General features: G+C 41.5%; 1 protein-coding gene across 1 annotated transcript in view; it reads left to right on the forward strand.

The window, feature by feature from the left end:
• The first annotated feature begins 1,610 nt into the window (after positions 1 to 1,610).
• LOC102863848 (sorting nexin-7-like) overlaps positions 1,611 to 20,292 on the forward strand; it is a 136,744-nt gene continuing 118,062 nt past the window's right edge. Inside the window, exon 1 of the mRNA XM_006882431.1 lies at positions 1,611 to 1,829. Within this exon, the coding sequence (XP_006882493.1) occupies positions 1,650 to 1,829 (180 nt within the window). The 5' untranslated portion in view covers positions 1,611 to 1,649. The remainder of the gene's footprint in view (positions 1,830 to 20,292) is intronic.

Genomic DNA, 20,292 nt, shown 5'->3' on the forward strand with positions numbered 1-20,292 from the left:
CTCCACTCATCAAATGGCTCATAGTTAATCTCTAGTTGTTTTTCAGGGGGGAGGGGTTTCTATGCATACTTTGGAGGAGATTGTCTATTTCTCTCCCATGAAGCTGCTTGTGGATTCAAACCTTCTTAAAAGGTGGTTGTGTTAGGTGCTACTCTTGAGCTGAAATTGACTCATAGTAACACAATGAACAACAGAACTGAACTGTGTTCTGTTTATCATCTGACATGCTTGAACTCAATGCTTCTGTCACCTTGTCAATCTATCTCATCGAGGGTCACCCTCTCTTTTGCTGACTTTCCACCTTTTCAAGCATAATGTCCCTTTCCAGGGCATAACTCATTCTAATATGTCCAAATTATGTGAGGTGAAACTTCACATGCGTGCTTCTAAGGAGCACACTGGCTACACTTTCTCCAAGACACATCTGTTTGTTCTTTTGTTTTTCCAAGGGACATTGAATATTATCTTCCGACACCACTACTAAAAGGCATCAAAAGGGACTATATTATAAACATTTTGTCCTGTCATCATAGAGAAAATGTTCTACTTCCTTAAATACATAATTCATACAAACACATTTTAAACATTGGACTAAATATTTTGTCTGGAGGCTTAAGGAATCAAGTCTGACTTAGCTTCCTTCCTCCCTAGCCATGCCCAAACTTCTTACACATTCTTTCCAGGGTGGAGGCAACTGGAGAAAAGAGTAAAAGAGGTGGAGCCTGAGGGGAGTAAATCATCAACTTAAAAGACAGGTTTCATTATTTTTTTTAAGTATCAATTTGCATGACATTTTCCATTATTTCTGGAACGCATGGTTTCCACCCCTTAAAAAATAAAAACAACAAACAACAAACAAGCAGTGAATAATGAAATAATTAAAGCTTAACATCAGCGATGCAAGATCAAAGATCATTTCACAAGCACTATACTGTCATTTCTTGGTCTAGGCTCTTAGTAACATTCTTGGTCATTAACTTTAGGAAGATTTCCAAGAATCAAGATACAAATGCCTGAAAATAGCTTTTAGATTTCCCTGGACTGCGAGTGAAATGACCACATCATCCGGTCATTGGCTTAAAAATCAATTACAAAACAGGTTTTTATGAGTTGTATTTTTGCATTAACCTTTGTGAAGACTCGGTTAAGCACATCTATGAGGAAAGGCAATTATCAAAACACAGAAAATACAAGGTATATCTTTTCTTGGTAGGATGGGTCAGATGCCTTCAGAGCAACTGTGGATCCCCAAAGTTGAAGATTCCTCTGTCACTTCTCCCCAGACCTCGCCAAGGCAGAAAAACCCTCTTGGAGTGCTCCAGGGTCAGGGTAGTGTGAGGATACTGCCTCCTACCTTCAAGTCCCCTCCCCCCCTTTTTCCCCATGGGGCGAGGTCCCTTTCCCCACCCCAGCAGGTGTCTGAGAGGAGTCAGAGGACCACTCTAGCAGCCTTAGAGGCAGGTAGAGATGCCCTAGAGCCCCGAAGCTTCCCTCCCCGGGCAGGCGCGCGTCCCGGCAGTTCCGCGTCTGCGCAGCGGGCGAGGAGCTGGAGCGGGGCCGACCGGGGAGGCGCAGGATGCGCGGGAGCCAATGGGCACGCTCGGGGGAGCCGGCTGGCGGCGGCGGCCCGCGGGGCGCGCACTCTCGGGATGGAGGGCGAGCTCCGGGCATCACAGCCACGCTGCTCGGGCCTCCCAGCTGGGGGAGCAGACGGGGAGAGCCCGGGAGACAGCGCCCCCGTGTCTTGCAGTAGCGGCTCGTCCACCCTGCTGCAGGCCGAAGTGCTGGATCTGGATGAGGACGAAGACGACCTGGAGGTGTTCAGTAAGGTGAGGCCGGCCGCGCGTCCCGGCAAAGTTCCCGAGTCAACTCCCGGAGTTGCCAGCGCCGCGCCGGCGGCGCCTCCCTCTGGCTCTCCTCGCCCACGCCCGGCTGGGGTTCGGATTCGGAGGTGCGTGGGGCATCGTGTTCGGGCTGTGCCTGGAAGCTCCGGCTGTGCCTGGAGGTCTGGCCGCTCCAGGGGCTCGTCCCTGCGGCGCCCTGAACCGCAGCCGCTCCCTGCTCCCTCCTCCGCACTTCGACCTTCTGCTCCACTGGCTGTGGCTTCGTGCCATCTGCAAAGTAGTCATTTCGCCCCCGCCCCCCTTCTCTTTCTTTTCTGAGGATCCACATCTTCAGGCTCTCTGCCAGATTTAGAGAGCAAGCGGCTCAGAGACGCCCTCACCCCGGCCTGCCTGGTTTTTGGTCCCCCCTCACCGTCTGGGGCGCGGCCAACCAGTTCAGAAGTTTCGGGGAAAACATAGTTTAGACATATTGCTTTGGATTTTGAGTGGCTAGTTGTGGATTTGAGACTAGAGTAAAACCCGAGGTGAGTCTGCTTCAAGTCCAGTAGGAATAAGTTGAGGGAATCAAGACAGTAGGAAACGGTTTGTGTGCCCAAAAGGATTTTGGATTTTACTGCCATCTGCTTTTCGTTTTCTCTTTCATCAGAAAATCCAAGACCAAAGGTCCCTCTTAGCTTGTTTTACTGTTGGGGGGTGGAGACGGTCTCATGTTGAAGGGTTTGTTTAAGACTTCTGGCGTATGCACACTGGTGATTATAATTTCCTAATGGATTTAAGAAAAGGAAAATACATTTCTTGGGGCAGTTGAATGCCATTCTCCTTCCTCAAGTTTCTGCTAGTAGTGCACTTGAGATCCACGTTAATTGCTTTGACTCCTGAGCAATAGCTAAATGTTACCTTGGGGTGTTAGACGATGCAAGCTACTTAATACTGCTTTATTCTGGGAGGATTAACCGATGTTAAGATAGTGAACATACATGACTCCAGGGGAAATATATAAAGCTGTTAAATACATTTTTTTTACAAATGTGTTTTATTATGGTTAAATAAAATAGTTGGAACACTTGTATCATAGTTTTATGCTTTGATAGAATTACTTGATCTCTCAAGTTATCTGGGAGGCTGGACTCTGAGGAGAAATGTGGCATTAGGATTGGAGAAAGGCTCATCAACAATTTGCGTTATGCAGATGACATAATCCTGCTTGCTGAAACTGAGTAGGACTTGACGCCTTTAATATGGATTGAAGTTCAAGAAAACAAAGATTCCCACCACTGGGCTGATTGGCAACATCATGATAGATGAAGAGATTGAGATTGTTAACAGCTTTAGTTTGCTTGGTTCCACAATCAGCAGTCTTGGCACCAGCAACCAGGAAATTAAAAGATTAATTGCATTGGGAAAGTCTGCTATCAGAGACCTTTCCAAAGTACAGAAGAGCAACGATGTCATTATGGAAATTAAGGTGCATCTGATCTAGGCCATAGTCTTTGCTCTTACTTGCTATACATCAAAAAGCTGGACAATGACTAGGGATAATAGGAGAATTGATGCCTTTGAGCTGTGGTGTTGGAGGAGAGTATTGGATATACCATGGACTACTAGGAGAACAAACACGTTCATCCTAGAGAGGGTGAGACCAGCCTGCTCTTTGGAGTGAAGGGTTCTGAAGCTTCATCTTACATACTTTGGACATGTTGCAAGGAGGGCCCAGTCCTTGGAGAGGGACGTCATGCTTGGGATGGCGGAGGGACAGTACAGGAGAGGAAGACCCGTGATGAGATGAACTGATTCAGAGGGGGTAAAGAGGGTAGGTGTGTCAGAGACAGTAAGATTGGCACAGGATAGAGCAGGATGTATGGCTATTTTACATAGGGTCGCTGAGTCGAAAGTGACTCAATGGCACATAACAACAAACAACAAGTATTAAAATTATAAAATAGTGTAATGGTTTGTTCTTTTGTAGAAAGTTATATTGCCTTTTTATACTCCATTTAATATCATGTACTCCATGTTCAGATCAAGGACAATTGGCCAATTATTTACTGGATTATTTACATAGCCTTCCAAGATATTATTTGTTGTCATTATGTGCCCTCAGAGCTGGAACTAACTCATAACTGATCCACCAGTAGGTTTTCAGAGGCTGTAAATCACAATGAAGGAGATTGCTAATCTTTCTCCCATAGAGGAACTGGTGAATTCTGACTGCCAGCCTTTGAGATGGCAAAGTAACTCCTTAACCATTAGGCCACCAGAGCGTCTCAAGATACTATTAGGCTGTCAAAATTAGTCTGTGGCTCTATGTTACAAAACCTACAACATAGGCAGAACATATGAGGTGACAACTGCATATTAGAATCTTCCAGAGTGTTTTTAAAGTCTCATAGGCTTTCACTTTCCCCAAATCTCTGCCTCCTTCTAAGTATCACTGTTTTTATGAGCTCTTTCAGAGGTGGATATAAGGTGAAGCCAGTGAAATTAAAGCTTTAAAGCTTGTTGATTTGCTCAGGTCAGTGGGGATGAAGGCTGCCTGTGGGAGTTTATAGTACCTGTGATGGGAAGAGGCTGAGCTAAGAAGCATTTCTAAATCAGCCTTTCTGGTCATTGCCTAATGCTGTCTCAGAAGAGAGGCTGGCTCCAATTTTTTGTTGAATTTTTCTTTTTCATTATAAGTGAGTCTTTACTTTTCCACCAAATTTTTATTTGTATTTTTGTATCTTTTAAAGGAAAGTTTTCAAATTACATAAGCTTTAGGCTCCTATAACTAAGCTCTACTGTGCTTATTAGTGCTGTATAAATAGATGGGTTAGATTTAGCAAAATGTTAAGAACCATATCTATAGAATCAGATCACATAGCTTAAGGTAAAGATATAATGATGAGTGAAATATGAAAAGAACATTTTGGGAATTGTAAAATTAGCTGCCTAGTTATATTTTGGCAAGTTTAATTTGTCTCCATTTTTTTCATGAGTTGAATATTTCTACCATTTACCATAGTTAAACAACACGAATTTCAGAAAATCCCCTCATCTGTTTTATTTTTTTCTATGGCTCTCTAATTATTCCTCTGTAGAACAAAATTCCTCGCTTCTGATAGGCAACATCAAGATAGATGGAGAAAAGATTGAGACTGTCTACAACTTCATCTTACTCGGATCCACAGTTAATACACTTGGTAGCAGCAATCAGGAGATCAGGAGATGTATTGCACTGGGAAAGTCTGTAGTCAGGGACCTCTACAAATTATTGAGGACTAATGATACCAGTTTGAGGACTAAGTTGCCCCTGATTCAAGCCATGTTCTTTTCAGTCACTTGCTATGCCTCTTGAGAACTGGACAGTGACTAAGGATGACAGAAGAAGAAATAGTGCGTTTGACCTCTGGTACTGGAGTTGTTGTTGTTGTTATGTGCCGTCGAGTCGTTTCCGACTCATAGCGACCCTATGCACAACAGCTCTAAACCCTACTCTATCCTGTGCCAACTGCACCGCCTCTGACACACCCATCCCGATTACCCCAGTCACCGAGTCAATCCATCTCATAGAGGGTCTTCCCCTCCTTTGCTGTCCCTGCACCCTCCCAAGCATGATGTCCCTCTCCAAGGACCCGTCCCTCCTGGCAACATGTCCAAAGTATGTCAGAAGAAGCCCCAGAATCTTTGCCTCCAAGGAGTAGCTTGGTTTAATCCTCTCCAAGATGAAACTATTTGTTTTCCTGGCAGTCCATGGTACATTCAGTACCCTTCTCCAGCACCACAGCGTTCTGAATATTCCATGAACTGCTAAACAGACAAATAGCCATGTCTTGGAGAACATAACAGCTAGGGTGCTCCTTGGAGGCAGAGATGATGCAGCTTTGTCTCACATTTTTTTGGGTATTTTGCCAGGAGAGGTTGTTCCTTGGAGAGGGACATCAAGCTTGGGAAGGTGGAGGGAGGGCAAAAGAGAGGAAGACCCTCAACCAGGTAGGTGACTATGGCGATGGGCTTGAGTGTGAATTGGCATGGACTGCAACAGTGTTCACATCAGTTGTTCTAGGGTCACTATGAGTTATACTCAACTTGATGGCAACTAATAGCATCACCACCACCACCACACACACACACATACACACCCCACACACACACCATGGACTGCCAAAAGGACAAACAAATAAGTGTCTTGGAGAAAAAGTACAACCAGGGTGTTCTTTAGAGGGAAAGAAGGCAAAACTTTGGCTGTTTGGCTGGCATGTTATTCAGAAGGAGTAGTGTTTGGAAAAAGACATGATGCTTGGAAAGGTGGGGGGTCATCAAAAAGAGGCTGACACAGTGACTGTATACTTGGACTCAAGTGTATGAGAGAAGATGATGGCAGAGGTCAGGACAAGGTTTATAACCATTCTTCATAGAGTTGCTGTGAATCAGAGTGGACACAATGACACTTAACAACAATATTAATAAATAAGTTGTGAAACTTCATCTCACTTACTTTGGACGTATTACCAGGAAGGGTCAGTCTTTGGATATCTTGCTGGGAAAGATTCAATGAAAGAGGAAAAACACCCCACTCCTTAACGAGATGAATTGATACAGTGACTGCAGCAGTGAGTTTGAGAATGTTGGAAATTATGAGGACAGTACAGGATAGGACAGGGTTTTGATAGGAACATTGTGAGTTGTAGTTGACTTTATAGCATCTAACAACAACATCTCTCACCATCTACTTTTTTTTGCATATATCCTTGTCTTAATATTGCTTCTCCTGATGATAAACATCTCAGAGTAGGATCTCTGAAGTATCTCTTTTCTTACTACAATATGAGTACATGCAAATACACAGTCAACTAATATTGTGCAAGACAGACACTGCTGGGTGGATTTTGGAAAGAAATAAGTAAGAGATTTTGTTCTTGCCATTTTGGTAATGTACTCAGATGGGATGATGTTTACAGAAATTCTAGATAGTAATTGAAAAGTACAGATGGAAAGTAAAGCAAGCAGGCAAACTAAAGATGCTGTTCTTAGTTCCAAAATATCCACCGAGGACAAAACGATGCCAAATCTCATGATACCATTGAGAATTAATTACTGTCTGAATTTATCTAGAAGAACAGGTATAGATGTTAGTAGGTAAAAGAATAATGATGAGAGAAGGGAGAAAATAGATGCAAATTATAAGCCTAGCATTGGCACAACTAGGCCAATTGGAGACAGGCTTGATAATTCAACTACACCAAATGAATCACATTATCTGTATCCAGAGGGGAAGGGAAAAAAAAATCTTGGCCAAGGGGAGAATAATATATTAATAAAATAAATTACTTTTCTTTTTTATAATATACTGTAATGTAAGGAGACCCACAGCATGTGTGTCTAGATGACAGTAAACGGTTGAGGTTATTAATGAAATAATCTCATTAATGGCTTCTTTCAAGGCATGTAGGACCATAAAGTAAGACACATCATCAAACCTAATTAGGCAGCTTGCAGGTGTTGTCACCACGAGTGATCTTTGGGAAATCGTGTAATGCAACAGTGGTGCCAAAAGAAGAACAAAAATAAAATCAAATCTAATTTGGCTGATACTGAGCCCTCTCTGACTTAGAAGGACCCCATGTTTGTCATTGTGGAATTGTGCCCTACAGGGTTCCCATTGGCCATATTTTTTTAAGTGTATTGTCTGATCATTTTAAGACTCCTCTAGGTGGTTTTGAACCTTTGTCTCCTTTTTATTAGCACCTAGGCCTATTAACTCTTTGCACAATTTAAGAACTGCCAAAAACCTATTAACAGAAGCAGGTGCTAGCCAGAGGTTGGTTTTTCTAAGACATTACATTGGCCCCCTTTGATCTCCAAGTTCCTTAACTGCAGACACATGATCTTACAAATTATTAACAATTGTATAACTAGGATAAAAGAAAGACTGCTTCCTACACTGGATAGTAAGACTTGAGGGAGGCTGGAGCAAGGCCCTGGTGAGAGCAAGACTTTGCTGACGGTGATAGAGTGGCTGTGGCATAGCTTGGAGTAACTGGTAAGGTATAAACAGAGGAGCCCTGAGAAAGAGGTCACAGTTAGAGCTTTTGCTGTGCTTAGCTGATAATTAAGGAGAACTTGGCTTATAACTGTTCTGAGGCAAACTGCTACATGACAGAGGAAACCAGAGGCTTCCTGAATTTGTATTGCTAAACTGAAACCAGAACCTGGACTAATTAAGGAATTGTGCTTTGGGATTGATGGGCTAAAACTTGGATTTGTATTGGGTAATATTCTTTGCCTCCCCTGCTTTCCAACTTAATTCCCTAATAAACCCCGTTTTCAATAGCACAACTCTTGAGTTTGTGAGTCAACAACAAATAAATAAACCTTTTGGTAGTGATGTGATCTAGAGACACTGTGACGCTAGACTACTACAGGCTTTTTATCTACTTTCTTCTCTCAGGCTGTGAGTGGCTGTGCTATTCTCACTCCTTCTGACCCTTTCAGAGAGATGCTCATGGCCCTGTACCCCTATGTACCATTTTCTGTTCTCAAGACAGCAAGTAAATACTATATACCTTTAAAACTCAATGGTTGAAAAAAAGAAGATATGGATATTTTTAATTGAGGGCCTTAATTTCCATTTCCAGCAAGATCAGATAGTGAATTATGTAGTGTTTTGTTTATAAACTTTTTTTTTTACTGATGATCGATAGAAGGTAACATTTTATAATGATGGAAAACAATGGTCTTAATGGTAGTTCACACATTAACAAAGAACCTCTTGAGCACAGCTTTTAAAAGAATAACTTATTTTGTAGAAAAAATATTGGTAAATGAATAATAGATTATAGGTGTTTAGACATCCAGTTCCTGTGTACATGGGATTACTGTCAAATGGAAATTCAACGTAGTGTTGGGGAGACATGATGTGGTATTCATTAATTTTGTTAACTACTTGGGGAAGGCTCTGAGGTCTTAATAATTTTCCAGATTCATTCTTTAAACAGTCGCTGTTTAGTTTGTTTTGTGTCTGTAGCTGTCATGACCCATGTAAAACTCAGAAGTCTCACCAGTGGTTCATTCTAAGGCAGACTATTTATATGAGTATGGACAAGGATAAGAGATTGAAGCACTGGTAGATTTGTGGTAGCAAAAACTGTTAGCACCCTGTGTTTGTATATGTGTGGGTGTGTGCAAATGTGAATGAGTGTTTATTTTTAGTTGCCCAGTTGAGCTCTGGTGGCCTAGTGTTTAAGGAGTTGAGCTGTCAACCCAGAGACAGAAGTAGCTTAAATCTACCAGCTGTTCAGAGGGAGAAAGATAGGTATTCTCTTCTCATGCTATTTACACCCTTGGAAAACTTTCTGGAGGGTTAGCTATGAATAGGTTTTTACTTAATACAACTGTCCAACTCCAAAGCTCACACACAAAAGTGCAAGTAGGCCCTTAAGGCTCAATGTTTTTTAACATTTTAATAATGGGGGGGGGAGTAGAAAGGAAAACAGGTCTGATCTCATTTGCTCTCATTGAGTCAGGTCTATCTCATAAAGACTCTCTGTGGAGTTTCTGGGACTGTATATTTTAACAGGAGACTGGCTGTCTTTCTCCCAGGGGACAACTGGTGGATTAGAACTTTTGGAGGTGCACCCTTTTGGTAAGTAACACAATACCTACAGAGTACACCAGCAGGATACCACCAGGCTGCTTTTTATTCAGTTCCTATCTCCATCACTTTAGCACTTCTCTATGTTAACCAGTTGATGTGGAGTAGATGTTGATTCATAGTCACTCTGTATGTGTCCGAGTAGCACTGCCCTCACTAGATTTTCAATGACTTGTGATCCTTCAGAAGTAAATCTCCAGGCCCTTCTTTTGAGGTGCCTGTAGGTGGATTTGAACCACCAGTCATATTTCTGGTCGCTGAATGTTTAAATGCTTACCATTAGGGGCTCCTTCTAGGCTACACACTCTTTTATAGAAACATTTTATTTCCTGAGGGAAAGCATATGTAAGTGAAGTGGACAGAAGATGGAAACTCCTCAATTTCTTCCTATGTGCTCACATACATGGTTAATAACTAAACAAGAAATCTTCACAATATGTATCCCATCCATAAAGGAATATAATCAAAGAGATTCACTATTGATGATATGATACATTCTAGCATTCATATCCTGTGAAGAATGAGGGTGGTGGGAAGGGGGGTTTATTATTTTGTAAAAAGACTTCTTTGCTATTGTAAGTTTTTAAAAAGTCTTGTAAAGAGTTGTGACAGTACTTGGTGAATTAAATTTATGTAGGAAAGGAAAAACTAGCACTGCTGGATCAAAAAATATATGAAGGCAAGGTTTGGATTAATAAGGTTTTATTTGTAGATTCCTGAATGAAAGAGATTGCTTAGTACAGTTGTGAATACGGTTTTACAAACTAGATGACTAACTGTTCCAGAAGGTAAGAAGGTGTGACAGTTAAACTTTGTTCCTTCCAGTAACTCCACTATTAAGAAGTTGTAACAAGTGAAGATGATGTATAAAAATTTAACTATGATGTGATGTAAAGTTTTGGTTAGATTGTTCTGTCCACCTCATTATTTTTCTCTTCCCCCAACTGTGGTCTTAGCCACTTAATTATTAGCAGGTCATAAGATGGTTTGTCTTAGTTATCTATAAGGAAATATTAACATACCCCTCTCACTCCCAGTGTGTGCATATTTGAAAAGTCCCAGTCATCCCTTCTCCACCTCATTGCAATCAATGTTTCTTTACTTTGTAGTGGAAACAGTCAGAGTAGTTAAATTGTTTGACTCTGTAAAGTTTTACAGTAGTCTCCCTTAGTTCTTTGTTTTTCCAGTCTTCAGCCTCCAGTTTGTTTTATGTGCTCTCAGCAAATTATCAGATCGTATAGTCACATTTTGGCATTTAAAACCCTTAGTGACCAAGCTGCCTGTTTTCTGGCTCTCTCACTTTTCTTTGCTGCCCTCTCCCTCTGGAACCTTACTCTTCTTTTTTTTTTTTTTTTTTTTTTTGAACCTTACTCTTACACACATGTTCCATGGATAACTTGCATCTGCATCACTTGTTAGACATGACCTCACATACCCCCTTCCAGATCCAGTGACTCAGATTCTGTATTTTAATAGAATTTCTTGGTATTTTGTACTTACTTACCATTAATGCTTTTCTGTCAGTGCAATTTGAAAAGCACTGATAGAAAAGCATTATATGGCAAGTTCATCCACATACCATTACTTGACTTGACTGTTTTTTTGTTGGTTTTAAAAATTTTTCCCCAGTCTACAGTTGTTTCTATGTTAACAAAACAAAATATTTTTCTTGTTTATAGCCCACCCTTAAGAACAATTTTAGTCTTTATACCCTTTTATATTTTCCCCATAATAGTGTTTTGAATCTACAGTATTACCTAATAGTCATTTCTCTTCATTAGAGCCTCGTTGCTTTTCTATCTCTAGTATGTTAAACACCTTGAAATTAGAGAGCCTGACATCTCTGAATACTTGTGAAATAAATACATTCATCAATGACATGGCCTGTGACTTTTTTTCTTATGTGTAGATCCAGTTAATGTAATTTTCCAGTGATGGTTTTTAATAAGTTTAGTTTATATTGCATTGTACTTTCTTATGAAAATATTAATAAAAAAATTCGAATAAATTGGTTATAATCAGTAATAAGTAAATGTTACTGGACGACAGACCTAGGCAGAGCATCGGTTTTTTGTAATATTCCTATTTTGATTGTATTAGGAGAAATAGACACAAAATAGCAACAACTTGAGAGGAACATATAAAACCCATCATTTAATTGGAAAATATATCCTTGTAAGTGAGTAGCAACTGTCCAAAGAATTTGGGAGCAATGGAAACCAACTGTGGTAGGAAAGGATTGTGATGGATTTTAAGTAGTTCACAGAGATTGAGAAATTGGAAAGGCAGGTGCAGAAGGGACAAGCACAAGGAGGAACTTGTGATATCAGAGACCTTAAAAATGTGCCTTTCTATCCATTGCTTTATCCTCTATTGCGGACATGGTCTCCAGCTATACTGTGCACACATGTTCTTGAAAATCATTAACAGATGTGGGACCAATGTAAGAGAGCATTTTTTTTTTTGTGGTCTTGCATTTATCACCTTTAATGTCTTTCACATGGAGCTGGGCATCAAGCACTTTTGCCAGAATAGGGCAGGGAAGACAAGTTCAGTTTGATGTTTAAAGGTTTGGAAAGCTCTGTGGCCAGCAGCTGGTGCCATCATGGGAGTACACCTAATTTTTCCAGTCCAGTCAAAACACTGGAAGGCGACGATAACCAGATTTGCTTGTTTGGGGTCTGCTTGTTGATCACATAGGTTCCCAGGTCTCCACCCAGCTTAATTGTTAAAACACCATTCCCAAAGGAGACATCATAGTCCTCGAATGTGTAAGGTTTGTCTGCAAGTTCTTAAAAAAACTCAGCTAGGGAGTCCAGCATCTCCTAGGCCAGTCTTTAATAGGTGGTCTTATCCAGGGAACTTGGATCACCCAGAGTTCCTGTTTTCCTCATATTCACCAAATGGACAGTCTGCTTTTTGACATTCAGAATCTGTTTGGAGCAGTAGAGATTCAAATTAGAGGTCCACATGGTAACATCTCATTATCAGAAGAATGAAGCTGAGTGAGAACTTGAGCAGGAGAAAAAGATAAGGGGAAAAGGCGAGCATAGCTAAGTGACCAGGCTGCTCCCAGGGAAGCCCCCGCCCTGACCAGCACTCCCTAGGTCCAGATCCGCTCCCATGAAGGCCAGCCTACTAGCCCGGTGCCCCTGGCCTCAACAGGGTGAGCACTTGCTACACTCTGATGGTGATAGTGAGACCGTGAAGAGACTGCAACACTGTGGTGAGATGTTGCATCTAGTTTGTACACAGTTGGCATCAGAAGTGGAATTCGTTATTCCAGACACCTGAAAACAGTTTGGTTTTGTAAAATGGAGCTTGGGAAGATGTAGAGTTAAAAAATGGTTTGTTTCTGCAGAGTGGGAGAGAACTCAATGTTACTTTTGTGCAGCTTATGTGGAAAGAAGAGTTGAGAAGCTGTTTTATGTTCTGAGATAAAAACTATGTCATAAGTATCAGGATGGATTGTGAAGAGATTGAGATTGTACACAGCTTTAGTTTGCTTCGCTCCACAGTCAACAGTCTTGGCACCAGCAGCCAGGAAATTAAAAGGCGCATTGCCATGGGAAAGTCTGCTGTTAGGGACTTCTCCAAAGTACTGAAGAGCATTTGGTGTCTCTCTGAAGACGAAGGTGCGTCTGATACAGGCCATCGTCTTTGCAATTACTTGTTATGCATCAGAGAGTTGGACAATGACTAAGGAGGAAAGAAGGAGAATTGATGCCTTTGAGCTGTGGTGCTGGAGAAGAGTATTGAGGGTACCATGGATTGCTAGGAAAACAAACAGATTCATCCTGGAAAGGGTTAAACCGGGAGGGTCTTTGGAGGCAAGGATTCTGAGGCTCCATCTAACATACTTTGGACATGTTGTAAGGAGGGACAGGTCCTTGGAGAAGGGACATCGTGCTTGTTAGGGTGGAGGGACAGCACAGGAGGGGAAGCTCCTCTGTGAGGTGGATTGATTCAGTGACTGGGGTAATCAAGATGGGTGTATCGGAGCCAATTTTTTTTTTTGCACAGGACAGAACAGAGTTTAGGGCTATTGTCCATAGGGTCTCTATGAGTCATGACGGCACATAACACAGTGATTTGGGAAAATTATTAAAACTTTCACTCTAAGGATTGAATGGTAAAATGCAGGTAAATTGTGTAGATCATAAAACACAGTCATTCTGAAAACAATCCCATTGCTTTCAAGTTAATTTCAGTTAATAGTGCCTCGACAGCTCTGTGACCGTTGGGCTACTCACCCATATATGGCACCTTTTTGGTGGTTTGAATCCAGCAACGGCTTTGTGGCAGAAAGATGACCAGTGTGCTTCCATGTGATTTACAGCCTCCTAAAAAGTCACTGGAGGATCAACTGTGAATCAGCTCCCACTCTTCAGCAGTGGGTGATGATAGAACAACTTTACAGGTTTTCCAAGGCTATAAATCTTTGAGCAGAACATGATAGTTTTTCCTCCCTAAAGTAGCTAGCATTTGCAATAAAGTGTTGTAGTTGTTTACCTCACAGTCAGAACAAACCCTTAGCTGACCCTCTGGTCGGTTTTCAGAGGCAATTAATCACACGAAAGGAGATTGCCCATCCTTCTCCCGCAGAGAAGCTGGTGGCCTTGAGCTGCGTGACTTCGGGATTGCAGCTCAGCTTCTTGCCATTAGGCCACCAATTTTCAGCATCAGGATGGATGGTGAAGAGATTGAGATTGTTCACAAATTTAGTTTGCTTGGCTCCACAGTCAACATTCTTGGCACCAGCAGCCAGGAAATTAAAAGACATATTGCGATGGGAAAGTCTGCTGTTAGGGACCTCTCCAAAGTACCGAAGAGCAACGGTGTCTCTCTGGAGACGAAGATGCGTCTTATAAAGGCTATGGTCTTTGCAATCACTTGTTATGCATCAGAGAGTTGGACAATGACCAAGGAGGATAGAAGGAGAATCGATGCCTTTGAGCTGTGGTGCTGGAGGACAGTATTGAGAATACCATGGACTGCTAGGAAAACAAACAGATTTGTCCTGGAAAGGGTTAAACTTGGTGGCTCCTTGGAGGCAAGGATTCTGAGGCTCCATCTAACATACTTTGGACATGTTGTGAGGAACGTATTTTGGACATGTTGTGAGGAGAGACCGGTCCTTGGAGAAGGACATCATGCTTGGGAGGGTGGAGGCACAGCGCAGGAGGGGAAGGCCCTCTATGAGGTGGATTGATTCAGTGACTGGGATAATCGGGATGGGAGTGTCAGAGACAGTGCGATTGACACGGGACAGAGCAGAGTTTAGGGCTGTTGTACATAGGGTCGCTATGAGTCGCAAGCGACTTGACGGCACATAACAACAACAACAACAAGGTATATATAACATTAAGATATATTGTAAAACTAATTGAAGTTATATTGATTTAATGCTAACATGTTATTAAAATGATTAAGGTTTTGGTTGATTTAACTACAATGGTTCTTGTTATATTAAAGTATATATGGTAGTTTGTGGAAATCATAATATACCTGATATTGATTTATTCTTCTATTTATCAGTGTTAATGAATAACTGTTATTATAATGGTGGGACATATTGTAATTTAGAGGAAAATTGTAAGCCAATTGAATATTATTAATTGGATGTTCAAAAAGGGAAAATTTACCCTAAAACTGTGTTTGTAGTAAGTAGTAGAATTTGGTACAGGATGTGGATTTTAGTCTAAGAAAGATTAAGTCCTACCCAGTACTCTGAAGAGAGTTACATTTGAAAGAATACAGTAGAAAGAGAGTTTGCCAATGAATTGAGGCAAGGTACAGCTGATGCCCATCAGAGTCCCTTCCCCAGGGCCTGAGGTTAAAGGAACCTGACAAGTATGCTTAATTCATGATGAATATGTGCATCTGCTAGATGAGAGGAAAAGGGAAGCATCAGATTTCCCTTCCCAGGGCTTAATGTTAAAGGAAGCTGGTGAGTATGCTCAACTCATGGTGACCACTGGGGTCCTCTTGATGAGTGGATGTGGGAGACATGCAGTAATGGAGAGGCTGAGTTTAGACATGCTCCTTCAGCACTGTCCACCTAGCAGACGAATGGATACGTGAAGAAGGGTTGCTTCTTCATAGAAAGGTCTGTGGAGCAGAGCCCTGAGGATCCCTGATTGTGTTGACTTAGCCCATGTGGGGCTAAGGTTGAGTGAAGGGACCAGCCTGTCTGAAACTCAGGAAGAAATATGCATTCCTGAGTTTGTGGCTGATGTCCATTTGGACCTAGCTACAGATGGCTGGGATGTGTTGACCAGAATCCAAACCAGATGAAGAGAAGATGTGGGCTAGTGTTGATTACTGTTACCTCATGATTTGCTCTGGACTGACTTTTGTTTATAGATGCAGATGCTGTAAGTGTCAACTGTAATAGAAGATTCTTTAGGGGAAAAGACAAGTTTATTTCTCAGAATACTAGTTTGATAGGACTGGACACATACAAATTTGACCATAAAATGGAAGGATTAAGATTTAACAAATGAAGCAGCTGCCTTACATAGACCCATGAATGTAGATAATGGTAAAGGGAAGGTAGATTCTTCAAATAATGAGAGATAATGGCTAGGAAAGCCAGAGGTGGTATAAGAAACCTTGAAAATTGGCTTTTCCATTCATTACATAATCCCCTGATGAGGGTGTGGTCTCCAGCTACCTTAACTATGCATATATGGTCTTGCAAATAATCAATAGCTATGGGACCAATATCAAAGAGCACTTTCCATATTGAGAAATGGTGATGGAGAGAGGGTGGAGAGGCTGTGGCACTGTGGTGAAGAGACTGTGAGAGACTGGAGAGATTGTGGCAAGTGGTAGCCACAGAAATCCTGGAGATGGAATCACAATAAAAGGTTTTGCCTGCTGGATAATTGAAGGATTTGTAACTGCTCCGAGATAAAGTTTGCTGGTTGAGGAAACCAGAAGTGCATTTGGCTGTTGAACTTAGTCTGGTCTTTCACTAATTGAATAATTGCACATTGTTAATCTGGCTTTGTACTGCTGGATCAAACCAGGACCGTCATTGTATGATATTCTTTATCTCCCCTGCTCCTCAAGCTATGTCCTTAATAAACTCCACAATTGTGAATAAAGTCTGTAAGTCAATTTGCAATGAATATCAGGCTCAGTGATTCATAGAAGTAAGAGCAGGAGCATGAGGGTTGTGCCGTGTCTGACCATGTGGCTGTCTGTTTGGTACTATGGATATTATTCATTGATTTTCTGCAACAAGTGCTTCAAGTACTTCCCACTTTCAGCAAGCAAAGTTGTGTCATCTACATAACATAGGTTATTGATGAGTCTCCCTCTGATCTTGATGCCACATTTCTCTTCATAGAGTCCAGGTTCTCAAATCATTTGCTCAGCATAGAGGTTAAATAGCTATGGAGAGAATGCAACTCTAACCCAATTTCTTCTTAATTTTAAGCCTTGTAGTGTGCCTTTGCATTGTTTGCACAATAGCTCCTGATCTAGGTTTTGCATGAGCACAATTAGCCATAACTTGCTATGATTCACACAGTCAAATGTCTTTGCATAGTCAATAAAGCACAAATAGATATTCTTCTGGTAGCGAGGAATGTCTGTGTTTCATTGACTATGCAAAGGCATTTGACTGTGTGGATCACAACAAACTGTGGCTAACTCTGAGAAGAATGGAAATCCCAAAACGTTTGATTATGCTTATGCAAAATCATAACTTTGTTCATTGGTGCTCAATGATTCAAACCTATTCTTAAGGTGATTTTGAAATTCAAATGGAATAGCTTCAAGATGAGAGAATACAGACTTCAATATGGATTGCATCTCAATATCAAGAAAACAAAGATTTTTACCACTAGACCAATAGGCAACATCATGATAGAGAAATGGTTGAAATTTTCAACAATTTCATTGGACTTGGATCCCCAGTTGTCACCCTTTATACCAGCAGTCACAAAATTAGGAGATGTATTGCACTGGGAAAGTCTGCAGTTAGGGACCTCTTCCAAATTATTGAGGAGTAATGATGTCAGTTTGAGGACTTAGGTGCACCTTATTCAGGCCATGGTCTTTCTGATCATTTGCTATGCATCTGAGAGCTGGACAATGAATAAAGATCACAGAAGAAGAACATATGCTTTTAGCTGTGGTGTTGAAGAGCATTCACAAAAAGAAAAAACAAATATGCCTCGGAGAGGGTGCAGCTTGAGTGCTCTTTGGAGGCAAGAATGACGTGGCTTTGCCTCACATACTTCAGACATGTTGTTAGGAGATGCTATTCCTTGGAAAGGAACATAATGCTTGGATAGGTAGAGGGTTGGCAATGGAGAGAAAGACCTTCAACCAGGTGGTCTGACATGGTTACAATGGGCTCTAATGTATCAAGATGTGTGAGGACACAGGATTCTGTTGTTCATAGGGTTGCTATGGGTCTTAACCAACTCCACACCACTAACAACAACAACATGGATATTATTGATTGGGACAGTTCCCCTTTATAGAAGGGTAGAAGTCAGACTCACCCTTCCTCACGTAGTATCTGTTCCTTTCACAGAACTATAGCCAACACTTTATTAGGAAAGAATAAGACGTTGTTCAGCCAACCCACCACAAAATTCACTGACACTATTGTTGTTGTTAAGTGCCATCGAGTCGCAGGTGACTCATAGCGACCCTATGAAGGAAAGTCCTGGACACCTCCTGTATAACTTTTGTCCTCTCTCCAGGTTCATAGGGTTTCCAGAGGCAAGCTATTATGGAAGTGGATGGCACTCCTGCGTCCAAGCTTATTTTAATCGGGGAGCTTCACCAAACACTGTCTACCATGGGTAACCATTCTCGCATTTGAGTCATCAGCTGACACTTAATAGGAAAGAAAATTCTCTATAGGAAAGAAAAGAAACTCTGGTGGCGTGATTTTTAGGGGGCTGCATTGCTCACCCAAAGGTGGCTTCTCTCTGGTGGTTCAAATGCACCATTGACTCTAAAGGAAAATGGATTATAATCGCCTGTCATGTTAATTTATTTCCTCCAAAACTCGCTAGAGGATTAGCTATTGGGTCAACTTGATGGCAGTGAATTTTGAGTTATGAGAAAGGATTAATTCTATTGTAGGGAGATAGCACTTTCTTGTTACTTAAGGCAGTGGGAGAAATTAATAACACTTTTGGTAAATGATCAAGGAAATGATTTTAGAAAGTTTTGGAAATGATTTTGGGAAATGATTGAATTTATATATATATATTACATATATATGTGTATACTCTCTGCGACTCAGCGACCCTATGTATAACAGCCCTAAACTCCGCTCTGTCCTGTGCCAATCGCACTGTCTCTGACACTCCCATCCCAATTATCCCAGTCACTGAATCAATCCACCTCATAGAGGGCCTTCCTCTCCTGTGCTGTCCCTCCACCCTCCTAAGCATGATGTCCCTTTCTAAGGACCGGTCTCTCCTCACAACATGTCCAAAGTAAGTTAGACGGAGCTTCAGAATCCTTGCCTCCAAGGAGCAACCCGGTTTAACCCTTTCCAGGACAAATCTGTTTGTTTTCCTAGCAGTCCATGGTATTCTCAATACTCTTCTCCAGCACCACAGCTCAAAGGCATCAATTCTCCTTCTATCCTCCTTGGTCATTGTCCAACTCTCTGATGCATAACAAGTGATTGCAAAAACCATGGCCTGTATCAGACGCACCTTAGTCTCCAGAGAGACACCATTGCTCTTCAGTACTTTGGAGAGGTCCCTAACAGCAGACTTTCCCATGGCAATGCGCCTTTTAATTTCCTGGCTGCTGGTGCCAAGACTGTTGACTATGGAGCCAAGCAAACTAAAGCTGTGTACAATCTCAATCTCTTCACCATCCATCCTGATGCTGCCAATTGGTTGGTCCAGTGGTGAGAATCTTTGTCTTCTTGACATTGAGCCTCAATCCATATTGTAGGCTGCAGTCCTTGACACTCTGCAGCAGGCGCTTCAGGTCCTCCTCCTATGTTGTACATAGGGTCACTATGAGTCGCAGGCCTCTCGATGGCACATAACAACAACAACAACAATGTGTATATATTTTATATATATATTATATGTATGTGTATGTATATATGTGTGTGTGTGTATGCTTGGTTCTGTGGAGTTTGATTTTTTCCATCTATGGTGGTATAGATAGGAGGAGCTAGCTTAACTCTAAACTAGTAGTGTGTTTCAGTTTTACAAGTGGCAGATGTGATAAAAAAGGCTCAATAGCAATGCTCTTAGAATATTTAAAATTTGCTTTTTATGGTTATTTACATATGCTGCTTAGCATAAAACTAAATGTTGCACATTTATATTAAGAATTGTTTTCTTAATAATTGCAAGTATAAAAGATTTTATCTGCTGTTCTGTTTCTGTCAGCCGTGCTAGAGAAAAACAATCATATATGTAGCATGAAGGATTTCTGGTAGCATAGTGTGTAGAGAGCTCTCCTGTCGACACAAAGGCATTAGGTTCAAATCCAACAGCTCCTCTGCAGGAGAAAGATGGGCAGTCTCCTCCTCTGAGGTTTACAGTCTTGGAAAGCCCATTGGAGGATCAACTATAAGTAGATTCTGAGTCCACAGCATATAACGACATCTATAGCTTACATTCTTAATGTCAAGAAGACAAAGATTCTCACCACTGGACCAATTGGCAGCGTCAGGATGGATGACGAAGAGATTGTGAGTGTTCACAGCTTCAGTTTTCTCGGCTCCACAGTCAACACTCTTGGCACCAGCAGTCAGGAAATCAAAAAGCGTATCACGATGGAAAAGTCTGCTGTTAGGGACCTCTCTAAAGT

The sequence above is a fragment of the Elephantulus edwardii genome, unplaced genomic scaffold (genome assembly GCF_000299155.1).
Source record: "Elephantulus edwardii isolate Elephantulus edwardi_28Jun2011 unplaced genomic scaffold, EleEdw1.0 scaffold00020, whole genome shotgun sequence".
Taxonomy (NCBI): domain Eukaryota; kingdom Metazoa; phylum Chordata; class Mammalia; order Macroscelidea; family Macroscelididae; genus Elephantulus; species Elephantulus edwardii.